Raw genomic sequence first — 24,042 nt, 5'->3', positions numbered from 1 at the left:
CCCCCACTTTTTTTTCCTCCCTTCTCGCCATAATCCCTCTCCCCGAGACGGCTTCGCAGCCTCACCTGACTACAAAAGACCCCGCTCCCCACCCCCTGTTCCACTCCCATTCTGCAGTGTTTAACGTGACCCGGAGATGTCGTTCCAATCCAAGCAGCTTTGAATCCGCGCTAGAATAACCCAGCCGGATCCAAACGATAGTTGGCAGAGCGGACGTTAGATGATAGATAGATAGATAGATAGATAGATAGATAGATAGATAGATAGATAGATAGATAGATAGATAGATAGATAGATAGATAGATAGATAGATAGATAGATAGATAGATAGATAGATGACAGTGTGAGAGGGATGATGATGAGAGAGAGGTGATAGTGTGAGAGAAAGGAAAAACAATCTGCAGATAGATAGATAGATAGATAGATAGATAGATAGATAGATAGATAGATAGATAGATAGATAGATAATAGATAGATAGATAGATAGAGATAGATAGATAGATAGATAGATAGATAGATAGACAGACAGACAGACAGACAGACAGACAGACAGACAGACAGACAGACAGAGAGACATGATGAGAGAGATGATAGTGTGAGATAGTGTGAAAAAAAGAAAAAAAAGACAATCTGCAGTCGCAAATGATAAGAGAGATGATAGATAGAGAGAGAGATGATATGTGAGAGAGAGATGATAAGAGACAGAGAATGAGAGATGAGAGATGATGGAGATCGCGTGAAAAAGAAAGAGAAAGACAGAAAGAAAAAAGAAAGAAAGAAAGAAAGAAAGAAAGAAAGAAAGAAAGAAAGAAAGAAAGAAAGATGATCTGCAGTCGCAAATGATAGATAGATAGATAGATAGATAGATAGATAGATAGATAGATGATAGATAGATAGATGATAGATAGATAGATAGATAGATAGATAGATAGATAGATAGATAGATGAAAGAGATATAGATAGATGAGAGAGATAGATGATAGCTGAGAAATGATGAGAGAGAGAGATGAGATGATAGCGTGAAAGAAAGAAGAAAGAACAAGGATCTGCAATAGCAAATGATAGGTAGATAGATAGGTAGGTAGGTGGATGGATGGATGGATGGATGAGAAAGAGCTATATCTTTAGAAACTCGTTTGGTTTTGTACACACACAGAAGCGCTGGCTTGGGGGAACATGGTGCGTGGGGAAGCCTCTTTTAAACGCTCTCAGTACGCGAGTTACACGCCGTTCTTTTCCATTCTGTGTGCATTTACATGGGGTCCAGCGCCGACAAAGTCTGCAGGGTTGTAGTGTAGAAAGTCCCTGGAAATTCGAAGGGACTTGGCCTTTCCCATTAATTTGCCGGCGGGATTGACCGCCTGGCACCGAGGGTTACAACAATTTCGCGTCTGCACCAGCCGGCGGTGGAGGCGGTGGAGGCGGCGGCACACGCAGCCTTTCGGCGTGAACATTATTATTATTATTATTATTATTATTATTATTATTATTATTATTATTATTATTATTATTATTATTATTATTATTATTATTATTATTATTATTATTATTATTATTATTATTATTATTATTATTATTATTATTATTATTATCAGTGTGAAATCGCAGCTGCCAGTTCTTTCCTTAGCTGGTGTTGGCCTTCATACGGCTATATCCCAAGAGCCTTGGACACGTCGTAATGTATGAGCGGATAAGGATTATCCGCCACAAGTCCTAAAACCTCATTCAGAGACAAAAGAACTTGTTGGTATCTTGGGACCAAGACAGATTCCAGCCGCTGGGCTGGACCTCCCCCAGCACCTGCGGGACAAGCCGGAGGGGGGCGGGGGAGAGGGCGGATGGAGGATAGAGGCGAGAAACTGCGCCCCCTGCAGGTCTGGCTGAAGTCTTACCTGCCTCTCGGGCAAGAAGAAGGCAGCGCCGCGCTGGGAAAGATGGCAGGCGAGCGCTGGCCAGCGCTTGGCCAAGGGGGCAAGCAGTTGGTGGCCGTTTCTTGACGCGCCACGGCCCGCTCGGAGAGGCCATTCAGCCTGGCGGCTAGGAAGGGCCGGGGGAAAGAGGGCGGGAAGAACGGGTTTTCCTCCGATGAATGGCGGGAGGAGAAAGAGCAGGCTAAATCCAGTCCGCGATGCCTATAAATGGCGTTGTTCTCTCTTTTCCAAGGTGCACATTTTAAAAAAAAAATAAAAGGGAAAAAAGAAATCACTCAGTGTCATCCCCCACGTCAGGGTTGGCTGTGGGCGTGAGGCTATACTTCCTCCGCCCTCTCCTAATGGAGTGAACCATTCCCTGCTCTTCCTTCCCTCTCTCTCCCTCTCTTTCTGTTTCTACCGCCCCCCCCCCCCTTTCTCTCTCTCTCTCTCTTGCTTCCTCTTCAGCCTTCCCTCCAGTTTGGTGTGTGCAAGAAAAGTCTAAGGGCTGCTCGGAACTTGTTGGCAATGCCTGGCGAACAGAAACCCCCCATATTTTCCCCAGTCCCACTTTAAGAAAAGAGAAGAAAAGGGAAGAGAAAAAAAAGGAAAGAAAGAAAGAAAGAAAGAAAGAAAGAAAGAAAGAAAGAAAGAAAGAAAGAAAGAAAGAAAGAAAGAAAGAAAGACGATCTGCAGTCGCAAATGATTGTACTAAATATAGGATGGGACTTAAGTTGAGCGGCAGATACATTTCTCTGGTCCTTGCTGTGCAGCTAGGTAAGTGGATTCATACTTTCATGATGAACAGCTGGTATTTTTTTTTTTTTTTGAAGTCTTCTTCTTCTTCTTCTTCTTCTTCTTCTTCTTCTTCTTCTTCTTCTTCTTCTTCTTCTTCTTCTTCTTCCTTCCTTCCTTCCTTCCTTCCTTCCTTCTTCCTTCTTCCTTCTTCCTCCTTCCTTCTTCTTTTCGTGCCAAAGAAATGTCCCGCACTCACCCATAATGTCTAAATTAACAAGGCTGTGTAATGTGAGAGTTCTTGTTATATAGTTATATAATATAACGGGCTGAGAGTATTTTTGGCTGCTTTGCCAAAAATGCCTGTTTGTTCGAGGTGTCATAAGTGTGTGTGTTCTCTCTCACACCCCACTCCAGGACGCATTTCTTAACTGGTTGTTTTACCTTGCTGGCCCCCTCCCGAATCCCTCGTGCCCGTGTGTGTGTGTGTGTGTGTGTGTTTATAAGATTGCATCACGGCAGAGCACATCCATCCTGTTTGTCCGAAGCTAAATTATCTCACCTCTCCCTCTCCGGGATATGAGAAAGAAAAGACGCAAATAATGTATCCCGATTATTACGGATGTTGCTTTGCGAACAAAAGGACCACAAATCGTGCCAGTTCAAAGTTTCTGTCTCAGGTGCGGCGTTCTGTCAAAGGATATTTGAGGTGCATTTTGGGCTGTGTTAAAATCGTGGAGTGGAGGAAAGATCGAAAGGAACAAATCAGAAAGGGAATCAAAGCGAGCTTCAGATATATTCCTTGCTCTAAAATAGACATTTCGCGGGGAGGGGGATTTCTCTTAGGGAGTAGGTTTTCTTCTCTCTCTGTGTGTGTGCCTGTGTGCTAAAACGAGCGCGCTTCTCTCTACGTTGGTGAAGGAAAGCTTAAGATATTCCCGATTTCGTCCCCGAAACCCTCGCTTCGGCCGTAAGCTTTGCAGTTGCAGAGGCGCTTGGAAGTTAGGATCACTTTCACATCTGCACCGAGCCTTGGTTAGAGGAGATGCGCGTTGTGAGGCGGGGTAGTGGTTTGGGGGGGGGGGAGAGAGAGAGAGAGAGAAATCGGCGAAAGCCTCTGCGGTTGGCAGCTTCACAGAAAAGCATGCCCTTCCACGTTTTTGTCAAGGATGCTTGATTTAAAGGACTGCAAAGCACAAACACACAGGCACGTCCGCGCGCACCCGTTTATAGAATAGGTTTCCCTCCCCCCCCACCCCCCCACCCCGAACCTCCTTCCCGGAGGTTTCCTGTCCCAAATCTTGTGGTCTCGGGTTTATTTCTCCTCGCAGCTTTGCTGTGCGCCGACAACGTCTGCAGCCTTCTGGAAACCCGGGCGTGGGGAGAAAAGGGGAGAGATTGCGAGACCCTTCTCGTAGACGCTTCCTATTTGCGAAAAAGAACAAATAAAATAATGGCCGAGAAACGGGTTGAGTTTTCTGGTGGGGGAAGGAAAGGGGGGGGGAGAAAAAAGGAAACCGGGCGAAGAGATGAAGGTATTTACAGTTCCACCCCAAATCTTGTTGGGTGTTTATTATTTAAAGCTTTAGAATCGCCCCTTCTTCTCCCCTCTCCGCAGCTTCGCCCGGTTGTGTTTTAACTGTTGGAATTCCGTTCCAGTAGAAGAAGAAATTGGCGCGTTTTTATCCCGATAAATAGGCGTTGCGGTCTCCCTTTCCTACCTCTGGGCTGGGAGAGATGCGGTAGTGTGTCGACCCATCCTCGAAAAGGAAGGGGGTTCATTATTTGTTCCTTTGTCGCTTGCCCGCAAGTTATCCTCCCGATATATTTATTTATTTGGAAAAGTCTCAAAGCGGAGGCGCACAAAATGTAAGGAAAATAGGCAGCGGGGAATGACTTGATTTGTGCAATGCGCGTGCGCTGCGATTTCTTACTCTCTTTTCATGTGGTTTTATTATACTTCCAGCCCTTAGGGAAGTATTGAATAATAAACTTTCCCTGCTGCGCATTTGTTTTTATTTTATTTTTTAACCCACCTGGGTAAAAACAAACAAACAACGGTTTATTCGAGCCTCGGAGTAGAATTACTGTCCGGAGAGGTGCTTTCGAAAACGAAAAACAAGAGGGGCTTCGGTTTGGGGCCTGGCCTCCCTTCCAGCAGGGTGTCTGGAACGAATCCCGAACGAACGACCTTTCCAAGAAACAAGGTTGTTTAAAAAGCAAATGTAGGGGGGAGAGCAGAAGAGGGACTGCGGATGTGAAAACACGCAGCGGAACAACGGGAAGGCAAGATACCTACATACGTCCACCTCGCTTTCCCCAGCTCCCAGGGTTTTAACACCCCCATTAGAGAGAGAGAGAGACAGAGAGACAGAGAGAGAGAGACAGAGACAGGGAGAAAGAGAGAGAGAGAGATCAAATCCCGCATTGGGGCACACGCGAGTTTGCAACCTTGATCGAGGCTTTGTTGGTTTCTTCTTTCGCCGTGCAAATTGGCTTCCTGTTAATCACGCAGAAAAAGGCCCTTTCTGACAGCTGCTAGTGAAATCCCTGGTGAGATCCTTTCCCCCCACTCCCCGCCCTCCCCCAAATGTGTCCTTTTCAGGCGCGACTGGGTTTGGGGAACTTCCAGGGATGTAGCCCCTTTATGTCCAGGCGACATAAAGCGTCGACCAAGCCACCTGAACAGGTGGGAATAGAAAGGTTCGAGGACTTATCCCTTCTCCTCTGACGTCCATCGCTGCCCTTTGCATCCGTTCGTTAGGTGGGAAGCTGGGGAGAAGACACAATCCAGAGGCTTTGGGAAGGAGCGCTTTGCCCAGGCCTCAGCCGAGGAAGGGCTATGGGAAGGAAGGAAGGGAGGAAGGAAGGAAGGAAGGAAGGAAGGAAGGAAGGAAGGAAGGAAGGAAGGAAGGGGTTTATTCTTGGACTGGTATGTTACTGGTTAGTAGGTTCGGTACGGCAGCCAACGCCTGCAGTCTAGCAGTGTTTTGAGATGTGGGGGAGTGAGTTCAAAAAAAAAATGATGGAGGTGGTTACTAAATTGAGCTAACGATATAATCCGGCGGGGATGAAAGAAGTTCTACCAGCATTGAGCTTTGGTATAACGAGGCTGTATTTTACTCATCCGCTTTAAATACATGCACGCACCGCATTCCCAAAGGATTAGAACGAAAATCTCGAGGGTGGAAAAAAAAATCCCCCTCTCCCGATTGCAAATTCCCGTTCTTCGCCCGCCTTCCCGGGGCTGGAAGGGGCTTTCAGATTGCTGCAGAAGGCTGAAGCATATGGCCGTGAATAGCTAATGGTTTGCTCAGAACCGAGCCAGGCGATCACTTAAAACCAAGAAGTCACTAATTCCGTTTCATTTGATGCAGGATTGATAGGGATAAATTGCCTGTATGCTGCTTTGGACTCATTCACCTGCTCTCAAAAAAAAAAAAAAAAAAAACCCAGAGAAATTGGGCTGGATTGATGTTTGTGCGTGCGTATTTTTCAGCCAATATAACTAAGTGACCAACATACAGCAACAATGACAAAACTACTTCTCATTCACACATGCACACCTCACATCGGGAGAGACTTTTTTTGTTTTTAACCACCAGGGCATTTCAGACCCATTGGGATCAAATCAGATTCTGCCATCAAGGTCCATGGGGTTGAAGATAATATGCTGTTTCCAATCTAGCCCTAGTCAGATATGTGGGACTCCTGCCATTCTGGCTGAGCATGAGTGGTGTAGTCAAACAGAGCTGAAGAATATCGGGTGGGATGGACTAGCCTCATCTTTGGGGGAGGGATCTTGCATGCTAACAAAATCACACCAGGGAATGGAGAGCTTGACTTTGATACGGATTGCACCTAAAAGGACACCACATTATCACCTTCTCAGAAAAAGATGCCCTTTTTTCAGGTTCCCTGAAGGCTCCTTGTGAGAGGCACAAGAAGTTGAATAGCAGGGAATCAGCATCAATGATGTGTGTGGTGGGTAGGGACAGCAGAACAGACAAGGTTGGATTGGTAGGAAAGCTCCCCAAAAGGGAATGGTGTAGAAAGTAAATGAGAGGTAGACCCAAAAAGGATATTTTTGTCTCTACCTGAATGGGAGAATCAGGAAAGCTGTGGCGGAGTGACCAGGAAACAAAGACTGAGCATGCAACCAATATGTCAGTCACTGTTTATATTCCTTTACACTTACAATCCACTTATAAGAGCACTTTGTATTACATGCACTACCTCATATTTGTAAACAGATGGAAGGGAGGGGAACTTATTTCCAACACTAAACTGCTCATGGAGCAACATGGAAGGAGCAATGGGGAGTGGGGCAGGCAGGAGAGTTGATTCCAGAAATAAATGATAAAAGATAGCACTTCAACCCTACATTTGATGACTTCCAGATATGTTCTTCATTTCCTATAGGCAAGTGTATGTACACTTTCTGGTTTTGAAATTATCCCTCAATTCTGTAGTTTACTGAAAACCTACTTAAGAGACAGTTTCAGCAATATTAACAATGTGGCTGGCTTTAAAGTTTATTTCAACCATTTGTCTCTATTCAGAAATCAATAAGCATTTCAGAAGTTGCTGTTTGCTCATTTTAATGTAATATTGTTCAGAAAATTCAGAAAATAAATTTTAAAAGTTTTAGAAACCCCTTTTCAAAATAATTCAAAACTGATTCTAAGATAAATAACAGTTAAATAATCCAAAATAATTGCTACTGCTATTGTGGTTGCAGTGATAGTTTTATGACTTAAGTTATTTGTGGGTCACTTAAGGAAGAGTTAAATATAGAGTTTGATCTAGTTGTGCTTGGTTTCTATTGTGTTTCGTTTCAAATGCAGCTTCTCCAATTTCATATAAAAGGGTGGTGGTGGTTTTAGATGAAGAGTACTACTAGAAGAGCAGATCCTGCTCCTATTGTAGCTTTGGTGCAGCTGTGTGAACGTGAAAGGAAGGTGCACGGCATTTTCTGGAATCAAACTAGGGGTGGGTATAGCATGCTGCTATCTTGTTGGGAGCTGTCCAGCTGATATGGTGCTGATCTGTTCTCCAGCATACCTGGTGCAGGCAGTTAAAGAAGCGAGCAAGTGCGATGCAGTCTTTAAGGGCTTCTCTGATTGCGTGGTCAAGATGGGCCAAAACATTGCCAACTATCCGCAAGACCTGGATGACAAGAAAAATCTCGAAACAATCTGCCGGTAGGTTCCATTATGCTTTTACAGTTGTTTTTGACTTGTGTGTGTGTATGTGTTTATATAGTTACTCTAAAATGGTTGTTGTAATTTTTTTATACTTATATAATTACCTATGTTTTTCTTTGAAAGACATTTGCTATTGTAGTTGGTATAAGCAAAAGAAAGTCAATTATCTTGCAAAAGCAGTTATTTCATATGGGTTTATAAACTTAGCCCTCAGGAGACAGGGTTTCTTGCCCATTCTTGCCCATCAAGAATAACTATAAGCAGACAAAACTGTTTGATATAATCTTGATGCATCCTTGCCATTATTTGAAACCAACCAGCCACTCCATGAACACAGATTCATGGAAATAAAATCTGCCAGATATCAGGGGAATTTATTTTCAAATTCATACGATTTTCTGGGCAGTTCACATCTTATTAAAGACAACAGAAATTAAAGATATTTTAATAGATTTACATTACAATGAACTGGGCCCCAAATTATCAGGGACTTCTGCTGCAGTAATTGGTTTTTTTTCTCTACTCCATTTTTTCTCGACATTAAAAAAAAAAAAACACATAGCCAGCTGCGTACTATTGATGACCAGATACTATCTTCCACCAAAACATGCATGCTTGAGACAAAGCACTTAACAACACCTGGATTGTCTGACTCTATTTTCTCCATAGCCTTTTCTGCCTACTTCATCCATAAATTAATGCTGTATAAGTTTACCTCTTCCAAAATAATTTTTGAAATGGAGTAGGAAAGAATATTTACTCATAATTAGTGAATCAGTAATGCTTTAACATGCTTCTTAAATACCAACCCATTTTTTTGTTAAGTAGCATAGCAATGTAATAGTAACATGTTTTGTTTTGTTTTTAGATTTTTCTAGGCAGGGTACTCTAATTTGACATATTAACCAGAATAGTTATGTTGATGTTTTCCTTCCATGTTAGAGTTACTATAATACAGAATGTGGACTCAAAGCAGATCTTTCCTTCATCCCACACTTTTTTTCAAGATATCATAACGGCTAGCCATTTAAAAATGCAGCCATAAATTATTTTATCTTATGGTGGCATGTTAGGATGCAATTCTAAAAAACCACAAGCCACTTTCAAGTTCGTTCATCTCTGATGAAGCTGCTAAGATGGTCGGTTTCCCTAAGGAAATGGGAGAAACCACCTTTTGTGTCCCAGCTAAATTCAGAAACTGACTTGTGGAGGAATGAGCAGAATCGATGCTTGTGCTTTGCAGATTTGGAAGATTGCATTTCTAAATTTGGAAACAGGCTAGCTTTGAAATAATCAGATTCAATCCTGCGTAAATATATTAAGCCAATCCAATATTTCAATGGAAACTCAATACGCTGCTAGATCTCCCTCATGTGTCTGTGGAAGTCATCCCATCCAATTTCTACCGGACTTATTTCTGACAGACTGTATTGACCTTGGAGCATACTGCAAATAATCGAATGGAATTTACTTCCAGCATTAAGACTTCAATCTTAAAAGAGATTTAATGGGAATTAAACGCAACTGATTGGATTCATCAAGTCTTACCTCTGAGCATATTAGCCTACATGTATGGTGGGTGGTGTTTTTTTTTACGACCGTTGTTCAAGTATCTATGGTTTGTGAGCTTCACATTAGTCATGAACATTTGACTTGCTTGGAAATAAATTATACTGGGTGCACCGGATAAGAGACTGGAATAACTGGCGTGTTGACCAAATAGCATCCCGATTTTAGTGAATTGTATCTGGAGAAGGAAAGGGGGAAGGAAATCGTTTCGCTTGAATCAAGCTGGACTGTGGAATCGGCTGCCGACAATCTTTCACACGCTTCCATGTTACAACACCCTATTTCCTTGGAAGCCAAGCCTATTTCTACACCCCCTCGGTGTTCAGAAGCGAGTTACATTAAACAGAAAGAAGAAGTAAAAAAAAAAAAAATCTTGCTCGGGAAGGCGTGTGTGCTTCAGGTGCACCGAAACGCTGACTCGAAATGGTTGACGTTCTCCTTTCCCAACCCCTGACCAAAAAAAGACAAAAGGAGAGGAGAAAAAAAAAAAGGCGCGGAAATGCATCTCCTCCGGGTTTTTTTCTGGCTTTTAAAAAGCTCCGGTTTGGGGTTGTTTTTTTTTTTTTTAAACGCCTGGCGTTTGTTACCAAATCGTTTCGTGAGAGTCCTGTGGAGGGGCGGGAAGGCTGCGCACGAGGGACGAGGAAAGGAAGAAAGTGTGAGGGAAGGGGGGAAAGAAGAAGGAAGGAAGGCGAGACTGGCGAAGCCTGACGGGAGGCCAACAACACCGCCTCCGCCTCCTCAGTGTAACACACGAAACAGACAGGGCGTCGACACGGGTATGCTTGACCCGACCCCCCACCTCTTCCCCACCCCCACCCGGCTAGATAGGAAAACTGTGGCGTTCCTAGAGCTCCAACCTTGGCAACTTTAAGACTTGTGGACTTCAACTCCCAGAATTCCTCAGCCAGCTTTGCTGGCTGAGGAATTCTGGGAGTTGAAGTCCACAAGTCTTAAAGTTGCCAAGGTTGCAGACCCCTGAGCCTTGAGGAGAAATGCCTGCTTGGGATCTTGCAGAAATAACAACAGGAGAGCCGCAAGCCACAAGCCAGGCAAGCTCAGGGGAGGGGAAGGGAGGGGAGGAGGCGGGGGCGGAGCGGAAGCTTCGCCCTCCATTCCCGCAATTAGAAGCAGGCGCATTCCGCCAGGCTGCCCCTCCCCACTTCCCCCAGGTTCCCTTCCTCTGATCTCTCTTTCTCTCGCCCGTGTCGAAAGCAACTCCGGGGAAGATTTAGTTTGCCTTCGGGAGACGCAATTACGGCAGGAATACAACCAGGAGAGACGCCCTTTTCCCGCCTTCTCCGGGCCCAGTTATTTATTACAAACGGCAAACCCAGCGCCGGAGTCCACCAAACAACAGTTCGGAGGGCTCGTAAATTACAAGGGGTGGCAGCCCCGCCACGAGCCTGTGACAAGCCACCAGAAGTCGTGAGCAGTCGACAGCAGTCTGTCGTGACAAGGGGCGAGCTGTTTGGGAAGGGACGGCTCATTATTACTCATTATTAAACAATGTGATTCTGCAGCTTTAATTATTATTATTATTTGGAGGGGGAGGAAAGAGAACAAAGCAGCTCTTTACAGATACAATTGCAACCCCGGGCGGTGTGCATGGTTTTTTGTTTTTTTACTATTCATATCTTGTGGCTGCCACTGTTCTTCCTGAATTCTTGGAATTGCTTTACAAGGCTGGAACTGATTCCTGGCTAGCTAGGGAGTTGCAAAATTGAATAACGGTCAACGGAAAGAGCTTCATAATGGTGCACCGATGACCTCTGAAGACCTCAGACCCGACTCCAGTGGGTTGTCCCCAATTCGGGTCTGCAACTGGTGCTGAAGCCAATGATGGTCCCCAGGCACCAGATGCAGGTTTTCTGATTGCTTTTTATTGGAGTACTCCAAGGAAAAGGCCTCCTGGCCAAGAACCAAGAACAAGGGATTAAGTAAGCTTTATACATTTTCACTAAAAGAGAAGGCGGGACAAGGAAATAATAAGGAATATCATATAATAAACATTTGAGTAATAATTCTACAATTTGTTCTATTGGTCTTTAGCCTGTCCCTATTCCTAAGCCTTGGCTAATGAATGCCCCGGGAGTTATCTAATACACACTTTATTTGCTATTCCTAACTTTTAGCTGAGGTCTGCAAGTTAACTAAGCTTTCAAACTACTCAGAATTGTTACAAGCTTTACACATGCATATTTCCTGTGGATAAGCATTCTTTGCTCTTGCCAGAGAAGACACCCACAATTACAGTCTTCCTGGTTTACTTTCAAGTGTGTGTCATGACTTGGCTTTATTTTAGCAGACAGTCCATCATCTCTTTAAAGATCAGGAAAGCATTCTGCATGTGCCCAAGGACACAATTGCAGTATTATTAATATAATACCGGGCTGGTCCTTTCATTAGAGCAGTGTCCCAAAGGTGCTTTTTCAGGAGGCAACTGGACTTTCTTGTTTTGTCTTTGAAGATGTTTTGCTTCTCATCCAAAAAGCTTCTTCAGCTCTGATAGGATAGTGGGGAAAGGAAGGATTTACATTCTTTGCAGACAGCTGGTCATTTGCATCCTTTTAGAGAGTCCTTGAAGCCACTTGGAGGTTTATCTGTGTCCTCAGGATCATCTGAGTAGTAGGAATGGGTTTCCAGAGAAAAATGGCAGACTACAGCAACCAGAAGCACTACTCAGGTGACCCTGAGGACACAGATAAACCTCCAAGTGCTTCAACAACCCTTTAAAATAAGGCTCTTCAAACTTGGCCAGTCTAAGACTTGTGGACTTCAACTCCCAGAATTCCTGAGCTAACATGACTGGAGGAAGAATTCTGGGAGTTGAAGTCCACAAGTCTTTAAAAGGATGCAAATGATCAGCTGTCTGCAAAGAATATAAATCTTTCCATTTCCCACCATCCTGTCAGAGCTGAAGAAGCTTCTGGATGAGAAGCAAAACATCTTCAAAAGAAAAGTCCAGTTGCCTCCTGAAAAAGCACCCTTGGGACCACCATGACTTGTATGACTGAGAATCTCCACATACCATTAGAGCAAAGTGTTTACTTTAGGCAGTGGTTATGGGAAATGGGGGGGGCAGTTAAAATAAGAACTACCAGCTTTTTCCAGCATTGAGGTTTTAGTTGCCAATTCATTGGGATTCTCCTTACAGAATAGGGACAGATTCAGATACCCAAATAATTGATAGCTTCCCAGACACCACTTTTAGACTTGAAAGCATATTTCAGGACTAATTCATGGCGAACTCAAACTCCTTATTTGCATATAAGATGCTCTGCTGTTCACATGCCTTGCAAAGTCTACATTTTGCTTTTGTACCCAAGAGACATCCGTTAAAACAGATGACATCTTTCACAATAACATTCAATGAAACATAAAATTTTACAGTCCTAAAAGAAATGCAACAGTCTGGTTAAATTCTCACAACCATGCATCATCGAGGGAACTAAAAGGGAGGTCCTAAAATGACAGTTTTCAGCAGCAGGCCAACTATCGGCGGCCAAAGAGATTCCACACCAAATTGCAGGCAGAAGAGTACCACTTCCAGGCCCTGCAGCTGTTTCATTTGGCAGCTTTTTGATCCTAAAGACCCAACACTTCGAAGTAAATCTCTCTGGCTTAACACTGTCTTCCAAGTAAGTGAATTTAGGCTCACTATTCAAATGGCATGTTCCATTAAAAGGGAAGAAACTACCATAGCACAGCTGAATGAAGAAATAACCAGGAGAGGCAGAATAGGCAGCACTGTTATAAATGCATCAAACCTGCTAAAGTGGGACTTTGGGGGAAAGAAATGGTGAACTGAAGATGGCTCTGGTAAAAGTAGAGCCAAGAACTATAATGGAGTAAAGAACCAGCAATTAAACTGGCCCTTTGTAATTCCTCTCTGAACCAAGGAGAGAACTTCAGATTGCTCGCAAGTGCTCCATACAGTTACTTCTCATGAAACTGCATGATAGTGGTCTCTAGCAGGCTTAAAGCTCTGGGTGATGAGGGAATAACCTCCCCCCGCCCCCTTGATCTGTGATCAGCTCAGGCAAAGGGACACTGGCTTCACATCCTTTTTCTAATCATTTTCAGAAAATGCTTGTTAACTACTTTTCAGCTTTCAGGAACCTTTAAGAGTTTTACAACATCAGGTGAATTTTCTTTAATCCTTAGCCAAAGAAGTTTGAAATACAAGTGTAAAGATGTTTTTAATTTTTTTTTTAATAAACAGCAAAAGACTGTTGAATGGACTAAGGGTCCAGATGGATTTAAAATAAACTTTTGAAATAGATAATCTTTTCATGGGAAAATGCTTTTGTTTTGAATTCTCTTTTTTTCAAAAATGATAGGATGAGACTTTGAAGGTTGGACACTAGAAGGAACTAAAGCAGAAGGAACTAACAAAATACATTTGAAAGAGAAGGACATTTAAATTTGACTTACAGATATAGAATGGAGCAAAGTATTTTAACATGGGACATATCAAAGGACATTTGTGAACAATGGACCCATAAATTGTTTTTAAAAGTATCTGCTTCTATAGATAGACTGTGTTTGAAAGATATTATGGAAGAGAGAATCAAGTTATATTGAACAAGACTGATCTGAAAGTGGATTTTAAAATGAGAGACTACAAGAATGAAAAGATGCAACGCTGGACATACAAACGAAACTGGATATCTTAATATAAAACCAAAAGATTGACCCGGAGAACTTTCCTATATTGGATTTACAAAAGAAGCTTGTTAAAGAATTTGAAGAATTTTGTGAGAAGGAATAAAGAAATCAAGCTCTAGGACATTAGTTTAAAGAACTAAAGATTGATAAAGGTAAAAAGAAGGAATAGGCAGTTGGTTTATTTGATCAAGGTTAAAATAGGTATGTTATTTCACGTAACTCTTAATGGATTTTTGCTGATCCTGACTGAGTTGTAAGAACTTGCTTACAGATAAGCAATGGGATGTCTTCTGGAGATCATGCCTTGTATTTTAAGAGAAGGCGATAAGTTACTAAAATTGATTATTCTTGTGATTAAGGGAGAAGTCAATTCTTTATATATTTCTTTTCTTTTTCTTTACTATATTATTGTTTTCTTCATTCCTTTTTTTATTTTTCTCTTCTACACTTTCTATTTTTTTATTCTTTTTTGGTTTGTATTGATTTTTATTTAATTGCAATTCTTAATAAAATTACTATTAAAGCTGCAGTGAACAATTAGATAATGCCAATCATTTCTCATAATTGCCTTTGGTGACCAAGGTGCATGGATTTGTCTAGACTTGCCTAGATTCTTATACATATGTCAAAGTGATCTTTACAATATAGTTCTCACCGGAAGATATAGAATAATGTATATATTAAATATCAGAATTTTATATATAATGTCATTACCAAATACCATTCCAAATACTGATTTTACTCCTGATTGTTTTTGTAACATTGACTTCCATTTTCCATGGAGCCAAGCAATCAGCAGCAGCTAGAAAACTGAACTGAAAAATTAGGACAGTCTATTTTTAACCAGGGCTGTATTATTGTGGTAGTACAACCTGAATGGCTTTAGCTGATTCAGTGTCATTCCATCTCACTTAATTTTGTTTTAATATGCCCTTATAATTTCGTTGTGTGAACTGCTTTAGCGTGGCACTGTTTTTCACTGTAGAAGAAACTCCTTGTTATTTATTCATATGCAATCCTTTAAAGGATTGCAGTTGAGCGCGACATTTCTATTAAGTGAGACATCTGTTAAATGAGTTTTGCCCCATTTTACAAACCATCTTGCCACAGTTGGTAAGTGAATCAGTGCAGTTGTTAAATTGGTAGCATAACCGTTAAGTGAATCTGGCTTCCCCATTGACTCTGCCTATCGGAAATTTGGAAAAGGTGATCCCATGACCCCAGGACACTGCAACGGTCATAAGTATGAAACAGTTGCCAAGCATCTGGATTTTGATCATGGGAATGCTGCAAAGGTCCTAACTGTGAAAAACAGTCATAAGTCACTTTTTTCAGGGCTGTTCTAACTTTGAAAGGTCACTAAATGAACGGTTGTAAGTCGAGGACTGCCTGTATTTGTATCACTTTTCCCCTGAAAGTGTTTAAGAAAGTTATTTGTTTGAGGGGGGGAAAACCTATTTTTGTGACCCTTTTTTGTCTGTATACTTTTTTCCCCATCTTGCTGCATTCCTTTCATTTTTCCCAGGTGTTTTTTTTTTTTTACAAGGAATTGTTTTAGGAATCTGGTGCATTTGGTGCAATCTGCATCATTAACATACAGATTTATTTTTTAAAAGATGCTACCCTTTAATTTAATTTCTACTTTCAAGCTTGAATTATAAGTAATCCTATTCACTTAGTGGTAGCAACTGTTTGAAGTTGTAACAGCATTGAAAAAAAATGACTTGTCACACTTAATGACCATGGCAGCGTTCCCATAGTCACATGATCAAAATTCAGACACTTGGCAACTGCTTCATATTTTTGACAGTTCCAGTGTCTCAGGGTCATATGATCCCCTTCTGACAAGCAAAGTCAATAGGGAAGCCAGGTTCACGTAACAACTGTGAACAACTGCAGTGATTCACTTAACAACTGTGGAAAGAAAGATCATAAAACAGGGTAACTCTCACTTAACAACAGTTTTCCTTAGCAATGCAAATTTTGGGTTCGATTCACTTGTGGTCATAAGTTGAGGATTACCTGTATAGTCCAAGGTCCAATTAACTGCCTTTCTCTTGAAAAATGTACTTTAAAGTTCACAGATTCTCATTGGAACTGGCTGCCTTTATTTATAATTTTATTATATTTCTGAACAGATTAAAAAACTAAATCAATAAAGGTTAAAGCAATAGAACGCAGCAATAAAACAGCCTAAGGAAAATAAATATATGAAAGTCATGATCCTACATTTATGTAGGCATGTCAAATTATAAATTGAACCATCAAAGCAGGGGCACCCAACCTTGGCAGTTTTAAAACTTGTGGACTTCAGCTCCCAGAATTCCCCAGCCAGCTGAAGTTTATAAGTCTTAAAGTTGCCAAGGTTGGACACTCTTGCAACAAAGTCTAAAATATGTGAGAAGCTAATTAAATTTTTGAACCAGAGTTCAGCTCTAAGCACTTGTTCTCAGAATCAAGTGGTAGCATTAAGATCTGTAGAGCAATAAGAAAGCAGTACATTATTTATCTCTTCGATTATTTAGCCTCTTTAAAAAAAGTTGGATGGTTCTGAAATCCTGCTCTTGCTTCACAATAGCTGGGTTTGCATACATTTTCCCATAATTTTTTAAAGTATAATCAATAGGCATAATTTTCTTTTCAGCCCAACAGATCATCCCTAAATTACCACATAGATACAGGTGGGGTTTAGGCAACACGCACCCTAAAATGTGGCTCACTCATTTGTGGTTTCATGTATCATGGAAATTGATTAGATAAAACATTTTGAAGCAATTGAATCTGAAATATAGTGCTTATAATAAGGGAGTGACTTTCATGTTTGAATGGGGATTTGAACCTGATCTCTACAGCTTTCCAGCACCCCAACCATTACCTGGCACTCAAGGTATAATTAAAACATCCTTTGTGTCAAGTTCATAAGGGTCCCTGTCACTAGTTCCATTAACTCAAAGTATCAAAGACATAAAAGGTGTATAGTACATTTCTCTTAAAGCTGTGTTATCACAACTCTTCCCCACTCTACTCACATTTTTCATTACTGCTCAGGGGGGAAATATTATTACAACATAAGCTGCACATTTCTAAGCACTTTCAATTTTGTTTTAATTTAGCAGTGAGGGGGGAAAAAAGGTTGGGCCGTGTGCCAAGGTATTTTCTATCACTGTATGCAGTCACAGCTCGGCATCCTAGGATGAAGTCATACATGGCCTCCCCAGGTGGGTCAAAAAGAGGCAAGATGACTAATGGGACTTCTGTACTTGTGGCTTTAACAGTTTTGGGATGGTTCCACCAAGGCATTCCCCATGGCTTCCTATAAATCCATTCAGCAGAAAATAGTTTTCTAAGCCAATATCTTTACTGACTCCACATAAAAGTATCTCTTTGGAAATGGAGCAGTAATAGCTAGCTGATTCTTGATCAACTGAAAGTTGGAAGTTTTTTGCGGGGGGGACAATTGACATCTAGGGTAGCTTTATCAACTATTTGATTGCAACCAAATTATCACATGCATCATATCCTGCCCACATCCATCAGAATAGGACTGGGCTTACATCACATGCTAAGCTATAACACGGTTTGTTTTTGGCAGTGTGGTGAGCTAGTCACCTTTATGTATTAACTAAGTAAATCATTCACATTATATATGACTACAGACTAGAATTTGGTGGAAAAGATGGTCCATTGTTTGACAGAATGTCTGGGTTCATGTATCATGTAAGCCAACTTAGCACACAGCTTGCATGAATTCAAGTATTATAGTTTATTAAACTATGGTTATAACAAACCATGGTTTAGTACAGTAAATGAATTCAGTCAGCAATATACACATTTCTGCATTCCTAATAGGACTGTCAACCATTTAAGTAAATGCTAATAGTTTGGGGGTAAGGGTGCTGATGAGGGAAGAAATCCAGGTTCAATTCCTCAGCTACTACAGTAGAAGCTCAATGGGTGCTTTTTTTGGCCAGTCACCTTATTCAACCTCTCTTTAAGTCACAAGGCTGTTCTCTGAAAAACTGAAGGAGAGACTACTATTATGTTCACTCCCTTGAGCAACTAGAAGTGCCATATATTTTTCTCTTAACAAAATTAATGAGCTACTCATCCATTCTATTCTTACTTAGACTGGCCAATAATTTCTCTGAAATAAGATTGTTTTTCAATTATTCATAGATGCATCCTTAGCAGGTTTCTCAGAAGGGATATTCTTCCTGTATGCTAGTATAGGGAAAATCAGGTGGTTTTTTTTAGTCATACCTTTGCAATCTATGATTTTTATAGAATAGAATAGAAAACACTGTTCAACTATTTACAAAGTCAGCACTACTATTACTATTAATTTTCTCATCATTCCTTATCACCCATCCCCTCCCACTTGTGACTGTACGACTGTATCCTTACAATTCATATTGACTGTTTCCTAGTATGATTTGATTGCTTATTGTACCCTATGATTATCATTAAGTGTTGTATTTTATGATTCTTGATGAATGTATCTTTTCTTTTATGTACACTGAGAGCATTTGCACCAAGACAAATTCCTTGTGTGCCCAATCACACTTGGCCAATAAAGAATTCTCTCTCTCTCTCTCTCTCTCTCTCTATTTATCTCTCTGATTTTTATAAACAGTTATTTGATATAATTATTCAGTATAGGGGATAGGACATCATGGACCAAGCTGGTACCCTGCAGTGGTAGGGATTCAAGTTTTTTTTACAACTGGTTCTGTGAGCATGACTTGGTGGGCATGGCAGGGGAAGGATACTATAAAATCTCCAGTCAGAGGTGGTATTTGATGGTTCTTCGAACTACTCAAAATTTCCGCTACCGGTTCTCCAGAACTGGTCAGAACCTGCTGAATACCACTTCTGAGATGTACCATTGCAACCTTCATCCTCCCCAAGGACTGTAGATGATGGACAGGGATGACAAGAGATATTGTCCCCTCCATTGCTGGTAAAATTCCAGGAAAACAGTGAGATGATGAGTCCTTGGGAATTTTTCAACCTTAGCAACTCCAAGATGGATGGACTTCAATTCCCAGTAATGTTTCAACTCCCAGTAATGCTGGTTAGGGAATTCTAGGAATTGAAGTCCTGGGGTTGCCAAGGCTGAAAAACACTGGTCTGGAACATTGGCTAATGTCTGGAGTGAGAGTGGGGAATAGACATTGTATTGAGGGTGAAAGAAGCAAATAGAATTCCCAGGGCAATGACTTTTCTGCCAGACACACTAGTGCCTCCCTCTCTACTTGCCCCTTCCCGCAAGGCAGAGTTGCCTTTTTCTACTGGGGATGCCTCCTTTGATTTTTCAGAGAACAGCCTTGTGACTTAGGAGAGGTTGAGTAGGGGTGACTGGCCAAAAAAAAAAAGCACCAAATGAGCTTCAACTGTAGTAGCAGAGGGTGGAATTGAACCTGGATTTCTATCCTCATCTGCACCCCTACCCCCAAACTACCAGCATTTATTGAAATGGTGAGTAGCCCTCTTTAGGAATGCACAAAAGTGTATATTGTTGGCTGAATCCGTTTATTGTACAATACCATGGATTATTATAACCTCAGTTTATTTAATGAACTATAATACTTGAATTCATAACCAGTACAAGCTGTGCTAAGTCAACATGTTGGCTTACATGAACCCAGACACTGTGTCAAGCAATGGGCCATCTATTCCTATTGGGAATGCACGAAAGAGTACATTGTTGACTGAATTCATTTATTGTACTATACCATAATTGGTTATAACTTGAATTAATTTAGTAAACTATAATACTTGAATTCATACAAGCTGTGCTAAGCCAACATATTGGCTTGGATCAAGCAATTTAGTAAACTATAATACTTGAATTCATACAAGCTGTGCTAAGCCAACATATTGGCTTGGATCTAGCAATGGGTCATCTATTCCTATTGGGAATGCATGAAAGTGTATATTGTTGACTGAATTCATTTATTGTATTATACCATAGTTCGTTATAACCTTAATTTAGTAAATTATAATACTTGAATTCATATAAGCCTTAAGCCAACATGTTGACTTAGGTCAAGCAATGGGTTGTGTATTTCTATTGGGAATGCACAAAAGGGCATATTGTTGACGGAATTCATTTATTGTGAGGGCAGATGGAAGGGAGGGTTTGCCATATATGCCACCAACCTCTCCTTCCCTCCCTCTCTCCCTCTTGTGTCTTTCCCTCTTTATTCAGATACTGGGATGACTTCCACTCCTGCACCGCCACAGCCCTCTTGGATTGTCATGAAGGGCTGACAGACGTCTGGGAAAAACTGAAAGAGAAATCCAAAAAGCTCGACTACGAAGGCAACCTATTTGTCCTCTGCAGCAAAACCAACCGAGCAGCCTCGTCCTTCTTCGTAGCCTCTGCCTCCCCGGTGCTGTTGGCGGCTCTTTCCGCCACGTTGGCGACTTGCATCTCCATGTAGAAGGCCCTTCTTCACGTCGGCAGCACGCGCGGGTCCCACACAGCACAGGAGTCCGTCCCCCCTCGCCCACCTTCTTCCTTCGGCCCACCTTTCGCTTCTCTCTTTCTCCAGGGAGTGGATTTACAGAAGAAACGTCTCTGCCCCTTGGCTTGGAGCGGAGAGGGGGGGGGGGGAGTTTCCCAACCCCGCCCCCACAAAAAAAGAAGGGGGGGAACACATTGGGAAGTCTCCATGGTGCTGATGATCTCAACATCCATCTTGGGGAAGGACGGGGGTGGGTGGGTGGGGGAGAGAGATAGAGAAATGGAAGCCATCACGACCAGCCTGGTCTTTCTCTCTCTTTCTTTCTCTTTCTCTCTTTCTCTCCCTCGCCTTCCTCTCCATTTCTTTTGCGTTCAGATGATTTGCCAAATGGTCCCTCAACGGTGAGCGAAGCAAAACAGCCAAACTCGGACCTCAGCTTTAGCCCTTCCTCTTCAGAATAAGGTCAACAACTCCAGCCCTCTTTTTCCGTGGGTGCGTGCGGGTGTGGGTGTGGGTGCGTGCGCGCGTGGGTGGGTGGGTGGGTGCACCAAGAATCTCAGGAACGGCTTCCAGCCACCACCGATTACTAATAAAGAGTTAATAATAGGTAATAATAATAATAAAAAGAATAATAGTAACGATAGTAATAAAATAATACTAATAACACTACTCGCGGCAACGAAAAAGGGGCTTGGTTCTCCCCCCCCCCACAACAATCCCCCACAGCTTCTCCTGGAAGGTTGAATTGAGCGAGGAAGATGGGGGGGGGCGCGGGAAGCACGACCGGAAATGGAGCCACCTGTGCACGTGGGTTGAGCGGCTTTCTAAGGAGATGAACTCACCGACGTTTGATCGTCTCGCCTCGGAAACTCTTTGTCGTTTTACTGATTTCTTTTCGATATTCCCCTCCACCACCATTTTCACTTCGAAGGACCGAGACTCTCCCTCCCTCAATGGGTGGCGGGGGGGGGGAAGAGGGGGGATGGAGGAAGAAAGAAGAACGGGGGAAAAAGAGGGGGTCCTTTTTAAAAAAAAATGGAGGGGGAAAAAAACCCAAAATGCGGTTTTTAGCTTAAAACAAAAAAAAAGCGCCCCCCGTGGAATGCTGCTAAGTGTTGCGGAAGGCTGAGCTTCAAAAGCCGTCAAAGCATCCTTCAAGTCTTCACTGCCTCTTTCCGTTGAATTCTCTTCTCTTTTTTTAAGAGTTGTACCTCTTTGTTTTATAGGTGTTTCACCATTATAGGCTATCCAACAGATCACGGGAGGGGTTGGGGGGGAGGAGGGAAGAAAGGTATATGTTAACGTTACAAAAATAATCACAAGCGAACACACAACCTGAAAAGGTTCTGTGGGAAGGGGTATATTAAAAGAATCTTGATTTTAAAAGGAAAAAAAATGTAATTTAAGAAAGTTTATTATAAAGTCAATGCAGCAAAAAAAAAATAACATAAAAGATTTGCTACAAAGTATAGAAAAAAGGTATAAAATAAAATTATTGTTTGAAATGAGGACTCCGTTTTATTTTCTGGGGAAAGAGGTTACATTCATACCATGTATCAGCGCTCTTGAGTTACGGAAAAGAGCGAGCAAGTGGGAAGAAAAGGAGCAACGTCGGAGCTTCAGCGGAACGGCGCCTCTCCTGAAACGACCTGGTTTTTTGTTTTGTTTTGTTTTGCGGGGGGGGGGGATGGGTTATCGATTTGGGGAAAGCGGGAAGGAATGGCACACTTTGGAGTCAGTTCGATCGCTTTCGAAACCAGCGAACTCTGGACTTGACCGACGTTAGAGGTGCAGAGGTTTGGGGTTGTTGGAATATCAGACGATGGAGCAGTTTTGTCCCTTTCCTGCCCCTCCCCCCTAAAGGAACTGATGTGGGGGGGGAGAGATAAGACATATTCCCATTTTCTGCTCCATTGGTTTGTCTCCTACAAGACCGGTCCCAGCAGCCACCGCGATCCTGCGGCCCCCATTCAGGAATTCAACCCAGGTGTAAGACCGCAGTAGCAACTCCAGAGGTAGTGGAAAGTATTCTCAGGAACAGATATAGAGGGCAGCCCCCGTCTTGAAACGAATGGCGCCTCAAAACGGGGACTTTACATTCGGTTCAAAGGTTACAGGAACTGGGCATGGCTAGTCTAATGAAGAGAAGGACCAGGGGAAGATATGATAGCAGTCTTCCAATATTTGAGGGGCTGCCACAGAGAGGAAGGGATCAAGCTATTTTCCAAAGCGCCTGTAGGCCAGACAAGGAATAATGGATGGAAACTGAACAAGGAGAGATTCAACCTGGAAATAAGGAGAAACTTTCTGACAGTGAGAACAACCAACCAATGGAACAGAAGTTGCCCTCGGAAGTTGTGGGAGCGCCATCACTTGAGACTTTCAAGAAGAGATTGGACTGCCATTTGTCAGGGGGTTGGACTAAATGACCTATAAGGCCCCCTTCCAACTCTGATTATCGGTTAAACTGCTTGGTTTCCCTGTTCTTACCCCATTGATAGGAAGAGGGGGGGGGACGAAATTCAGTTTTATTTATTTCGCCGAACAAGTTCTGTTATCTGCGTGCTGGGAGGGAGGGAGGGAGGGGGAAGCATTCAGGGGCATCTTTGGGTGTGTGTGTGACTTTGATATATTTTTTAAAAAGGTTCCCCTCGTTGTTTAAACATTTGTTTAAACGACGTGGGTATTTTATCATATGGTGGGTATTTTATCATATGGACCGCTCTAGGTGGGTCCGGGGGAATTTGCAATTCCCATCTATCTGGAAGGGCTTTTAAGTTCAACGCAGTCACCTTACAAAACCTCCGACTCCACGTGCTGCGGAGTAAATTCAATAACACCTACTTTTAGTTTCTCGCCCTGTTAAATTTAGCCCTCGCAGCGTCCTGAGATTTCCTTCGCCTTCCCGGACGGACAGAGGCGCGAGCAGCGAAATAACAACTTTAACCTTCTGTCAGTTCCGGCCCCTCCCTCTATTTCGGGTGCGATGCGGTGCGGTGGGGGTGGGGGAGGAGGAGGAGGAGAAGGAGAAGGCGACCTAACATTAACCCGGGCTCGGGAAGGAAAGCAAGTCTGGTCGAGCCGCTTCTATAATTCATAAAATCAGGTCGGCTCCAGCTGCGGCGGGCGAAGGGAGGTGGGCTGGGAATACAGCCCGAGAACAGAGCCGTGGTATTGATCCGGCAAGCAGAAACCGCTCTGAACTCGCCTATTTATAGCGCTCGGCGCCCACCATAAAGAAGCCAGCACCGATGCGTAAATCTACACAGAGGGGTCGGTCTTTTCTTTCACAAAGTTATTACCAGGAATAACAATAAAACAACAAAACAACAACACAACAATAATAATACAACAACAACGAGGAGGAGGAGAAGGAGAAGGAGGAGGAGGAGAAGAAGAAGAAGAAGAAGAAGAAGAAGAAGAAGAAGAAGAAGAAGAAGAAGAAGAAGAAGAAGAAGAAGAAGAAGAAGAAGAAGAAGA

At 42.4% G+C, this 24,042-nt stretch overlaps 1 protein-coding gene across 3 annotated transcripts; it reads left to right on the top strand.

Annotated features, from left to right (window-relative positions):
* The first annotated feature begins 909 nt into the window (after window positions 1-909).
* NRN1 (neuritin 1) lies at window positions 910-21,283 on the top strand. 3 transcript variants are annotated; one of them, XM_087961253.1, is made up of 4 exons: window positions 911-1,065; window positions 2,379-2,687; window positions 7,705-7,849; window positions 20,304-21,283. In XM_087961253.1, the coding sequence occupies exons 1-4, from the start codon at window positions 1,059-1,061 to the stop codon at window positions 20,536-20,538; spliced, it is 696 nt and encodes a 231-aa protein (XP_087817379.1). In that variant the 5' UTR covers window positions 911-1,058; the 3' UTR covers window positions 20,539-21,283. The 3 variants fall into 3 exon arrangements, with proteins under 3 accessions (XP_087817380.1, XP_087817379.1, XP_026532476.1); XM_026676691.2 differs by lacking the exon at window positions 911-1,065 and adding an exon at window positions 1,116-1,179; XM_087961254.1 differs by lacking the exon at window positions 2,379-2,687 and having other exon boundaries at window positions 910-1,065.
* The last annotated feature ends 2,759 nt before the right edge of the window (window positions 21,284-24,042 follow it).

Source organism: Notechis scutatus, chromosome 3, assembly GCF_049901735.1.
Source record: "Notechis scutatus isolate UNSWTSFEM ecotype Mainland chromosome 3, rNotScu1.2, whole genome shotgun sequence".
Classification (NCBI taxonomy): domain Eukaryota; kingdom Metazoa; phylum Chordata; class Lepidosauria; order Squamata; family Elapidae; genus Notechis; species Notechis scutatus.
This window is presented reverse-complemented; position numbering and strand designations above follow the sequence as displayed.

Bases quoted from the DNA above. Each gene is read 5' to 3' on its own strand.
- NRN1 (XM_087961253.1), top strand. The intron at 2,688-7,704 runs GTAAGTGGATTC...TCTGTTCTCCAG, and splicing joins GGTCCTTGCTGTGCAGCTAG to CATACCTGGTGCAGGCAGTT. The intron at 7,850-20,303 runs GTAGGTTCCATT...CTCTTTATTCAG, and splicing joins AATCTCGAAACAATCTGCCG to ATACTGGGATGACTTCCACT.